General features: G+C 29.6%; 1 protein-coding gene across 2 annotated transcripts in view; it reads left to right on the top strand.

The window, feature by feature from the left end:
* LOC106688178 (tectonin beta-propeller repeat-containing protein 2) overlaps positions 1-4865 on the top strand; it is a 34958-nt gene that overhangs the window by 7077 nt on the left and 23016 nt on the right. For both annotated transcript variants that reach the window (XM_014432526.3, XM_067045727.1), the window contains exons 4-6: positions 662-831; positions 976-1105; positions 3803-4094. In XM_014432526.3, coding sequence (XP_014288012.1) covers positions 662-831; positions 976-1105; positions 3803-4094 — 592 coding nt within the window. The remainder of the gene's footprint in view (positions 1-661; positions 832-975; positions 1106-3802; positions 4095-4865) is intronic.

The raw sequence follows: 4865 nt of genomic DNA, 5'->3' as shown, positions 1-4865 counted from the left end.
TTTTAGATCTAATTTTTTGTAAGTTCACTGATCAATGCCTATTAGACAGCTTTTCAGTTGAATCACAGTTATGTATAACTTTGATTGCCTTCACTTGTTAATGGTTAGCATCAAAACCTTGTATTAAACTAGCTGTCTGAAAAATCTGTTTCTTCTGATTAAGTTCCAATGATCTGAATATATCACTTGAGTCTGGGTTGGAACTAGATTCTGTATTTGAATAATTGTGTTAAGAATCCTTTAGTTGGTAAGGAAAGTTTAGTTTGTTTCTTATAAGCTTGAATTTGTAACTGTAGCACTTCATTATAAATTAGACAAAAATTTCGCATTCTAATGCCTCTCTCTTCTTGGGGATCAAGAGATTTTACTATGTCTTTACTTCCAGACAGACTTACTTGATTTATACTATTTGTCCCTCAATATTATTTTGAAGTTTAAAAACGTGAAACTTTTATTATTATAGCTATTATTTTCTTTTTTTAAATATATTTTTTGGTATCATTATATTCACTTATTAGTACTATACATTCTTTTCTACTGTTTATATTTTTATTATATCATTTTTTTTTCTCTTAGAAGTGAATAATTTTTTTTATTTATTTAGGTTTAATTAAACAAAAATATAATCTTTTTTATTTATTTGTTTTTGTTTTTTTATCAGAATATAAGTAAAGCTAGAGAAGTACTAAATGAAAAGTATTCTATTGTTCAACTAAATTATAATCAGCGTGAACAAATTTTATTGGTTGCATCAAAACTTCGCTGCATCATTTGGCGTGGGCAGAATACTAATCATACAATCACTCAAATTGGGCAGAGAGAGCGCCCGAGGTAGGTATTTTAGATTTTTTGTTTGTTTAATGTTCAATAGTTTTATCATATTTCTATTTGGAACAAAATAAAAATAAAAACTTAATATAAAGAAAAGCGTAATACTAGCATTTAATCATTTGTTAATGTTTATTTCACTTACAGTTTGCTCTCACTGGGAGGTACATTGGTTTATGAAGAATCTGGAGAAGTAACTGTGTACAGTTGCAGAGGTGGCCTAAAGCTGTGGAAAGCTGATTTGACTGGTGATGTTAAATATACATTGTTGTTTAAGGTATTAGAAAATAAAATACTTCTTTATGCATAAATATTTTATTAAAGGAGTAAATGTTTGTGTTGGATGTCAGAATTGAACTCAAAATAATAAAAACTGTTTATTGAGAGCCCTAATATATCTGTATAGGCTTTCTAATGGTAACATACCTTCTGACTTTCAATCTTTTTATTTTTGCCTAAATAATTAATTAATTTTTCAAATATTTTTACATAATTTTTAGTCCCACCTTAGTTTACCTTTATTTTATGTTGTTTTATTCTCTTTCTCTGTTACATATTTTTAATTGTTTTTATCTTTTTTAACCCTGATGAAGCCCTACAAAGTAGGGCAAAAAGTTTGCTCATCATAAATAGTGTTTGTTACAGTGGGTAGGGGTTCAAAAGGAACCTTTACTAGCCCAGATCGTGAATAAAAATGAAAACAAAAGAAAGGAACAGCCGAATTTGGTTATTGTTGTATTTTAAAATAAGTGAACATATAAAGAAAAACAAAATATAGAAAAATATGCGAACTAGGAAAAAAAAAAAACAAAGCGAACTTAAAACTATTACAAAAATTAAATGAAGGTTGAACGAAAGCACAAAAAAAGATATTTTTATATCATCTTAGGTGATTGATGGGGCTGTGGTTGTTGTCCTAGTGAACGTAGATTTTGAAAAGACGTACGTCTGCCCGCCTTGTCCTTTTAGATGATGAGTGGACGTGGCCCGCCCACTGTGAAGAAAATGACTAAGCTGACGAAGATGACTGCTGGCTACTAAGACTAAGTAAATTGAAGAAGCATAATAGCTGATGTGTGTACACACAAAGAGACTCAAAAAGTTTATTGTTTATTTTTTACAGTATAAAAAACAAAAGAGAACATCTGCTTTTAACTCAATAAAAACATATGTTACACAATCGATCTTTCATTTTAAAACGATGTGTTGGCTGCAACAGTGGTTTTACTATTTGAGTTAATTTTAACTGCAACTCGAATATCTTCCTTTTATTAATTACGCACAGTCAATCAACGTTCTTCCTTTTTTATTTTCACCATTTTGGGTTCCATTCTAACTGCCATGTGAACCATTTTAATCTTCGATTATGTACTCTAAACTAATAATCTCCTGATATAAATATTTTATTACTAAATTTATTTATTTGGTTTTATGCTTTATATACCACAACTAGGGCAGAGAGAACAGTTATCAAACACGTAACCAGTATATTCTAGCCTGAGTGGGAAGGTTGAGCTTCATTCTGCAGGTTCGCTACGATTTCTATCAGTTTGAGTTGAATTTGAACAGGCACCGCTTCTGACATGAGGTTGCCCTAAAACTCAGAGCCACCATGACCTTTTTATGAATAAATTATCATTATTATTATTGTGCTCCCACATTACTGAAGGTAGGAAAGCATTATATTCATGCAGGAAATGAAAAAATTGTCTTCAAAGGCCAAAATTTTCACCGTTTTAAACTTTATTGTCATTGGAAAAAATTTGCTTTTGAGTCTGTCTGTACTCAAATTCGTGTTTGGGCATAATTACTATTCTCAATTCGGGTGAAATTTTCAGGGATTATGCAGGTTGGTGCTCAGACGATCCCATATCGATTTTATCTGGTTTTATATAAATTTTATCAAACCACCCATTGCTTTTGTTTATCCGTGTGAAAAATTAATTTCTTGGATACACCTATATTTCAAAAATAGCTCATCCTATTTAACCCAAAGTTCAAAAGTCCATTAGATTTTATTCTCAAAAGATAGATCATTCACTTTAAAATATAGGTAATTATTTGCCCAATAGAAATTTGTAGAAAAAAATAATTTCCATAAAATGCAAATATATTAAATCTAATTAGTTAATTATCATAATTATTTGTATAAATATTAATATAACATAAATATTAATTAATTATCATATTAATTCTAATTAACTAAATATTGTAGTAGTTCTAATTAGCTATTCTTTTCAAAATTTTATTATGGAGTACCATCATCATTTATTGATTATGATAATTTATTAAAGTTATTATCATATTTAAATATACTTCTGACTTCAATACTAATTGAATAAAGTCAAAGAATTTACTTTATATTTTATTTTTAACATAGATTTAACATAACACCAAATCTAATGCAAAAATTAAAAATTGAATTGAATACAATTTTCTTTTCTTAGTTCATTGCCACATCTGCCTTATATCTTTTCCTCTGTCCTGCCAGCTCTAGTTGAGCTTAACTTTACTCACTCATTTTGTTCATGAGTGCAAATTAATGATGAAATCAAAGATGATTACTTTTCAATTAAAAGCGCTCAAATATGTCTAACTTTGCATTCTACCAGGGCAAGGTAGATCTTCAATTGTATGAAGTGGTGACTGTATAATTGTATCTGGGGAACATAAATTTGAAATTGTTTTATTTACTATTAAGGATGTGATCCTTAAACAATGAACATTTTAGCATCACTTTTAAACAGCTTGGACAGTTTTTGTAGTAATTTTATGTTATGTTTCTCATGAACTTACTAAAAATAGTATTGGATTAATCAACCACTTCCTCCCTCCTCTTCTCCCATCATAGAAAATTTGAATAGCTTGGCAATATTTGTTTTAAAATACTCTAATAATTACTTTGAAAATTATATATTTTTTTTTTTTACAAAATTGTATAAATTGGTTTGAAATACTTTCTTTTTTTTTTCAGGAAGCCCTAAAGAATTGTAAAAATCCTGTTAAACTTCTGAAACAGTTAGATTCTGTGGAAAATAATAATAAACTTCCTGAATTAGGGAGTATCTATTCTTGGAGGGATGGTCTGTTTGTTTCTTTTACTAAGGATAGTATTATAGTTTTTGATCCTCATCAATTAACAGTGGTGGCGACATTACTCAATGCCAAAGAAATCGTTTGGGCATGTACAACCAGAACTGAATTGTTCCTTATATCTGGACAGCGAGATCTTATTCGTTTGGGCTATACTCCAGACCTTTACGACAGTAAGTGCTTAGATAACTCTAGTTTACAAAATTTTCCCTTTTTTTTTTTTTATTATATTTTATACCGTGAGATGATATGATTTTTCATGTAGATCACTATCAACATAATTGTGAGTCTTTTTCTCCAACGCCCACTAATTTTAAGAAAACAGGAAAAACGAGGAACAGTGATTTTCAATAGAACTTAGATAAAAAGGGGGTCCCTCTTTTTTTTTGTGAAAGTTGTAAACTCACTTTTATGCACAGGAAAATGGAAGAAAAATTCATCTCCAATTTGTATCAACATTGATGTGGAAAGAACCTTCAAATCATGAAAATGACTTATTTTTGTATAACAAAAACTGTAGACTTTAATTAAAAAAATAACATAAAATCCTATATCCTGACATTTTATGAGTCTGAAATTGATATGACATTCAGAAACCTTGCCCATCCCTTTTATACAGATATGCCAAGTGAAAACAGCCAAGATAGTGAAGATCTGTTTATAGAGGATGACGAGTATGTGATGGAAGATGATAAAATGCCACATGTAATCAGCCAAAATGAATTGAATGACCTTTTGCGGACTTGCAGCTATCTAGATCTAAGGCAGAGATTCTTTCCCCTCGTTCGCAACAGTGGAACAGAGCAAAAAGGATCAGTTTTGCTTTTACCGTGATATTCCTAGGCTTTTTATTGTGATAAATTAAAACATAGCTTGAAAACGGTATTACTTCATAATGGTGATATAAAGCCAACTTTACCCATTGGCTGTACTATAAACAGTAA

This window comes from Halyomorpha halys, unplaced genomic scaffold, assembly GCF_000696795.3.
Source record: "Halyomorpha halys isolate HHAL.00 unplaced genomic scaffold, Hhal_1.1 Scaffold1069.1, whole genome shotgun sequence".
Taxonomy (NCBI): domain Eukaryota; kingdom Metazoa; phylum Arthropoda; class Insecta; order Hemiptera; family Pentatomidae; genus Halyomorpha; species Halyomorpha halys.
This window is presented reverse-complemented; position numbering and strand designations above follow the sequence as displayed.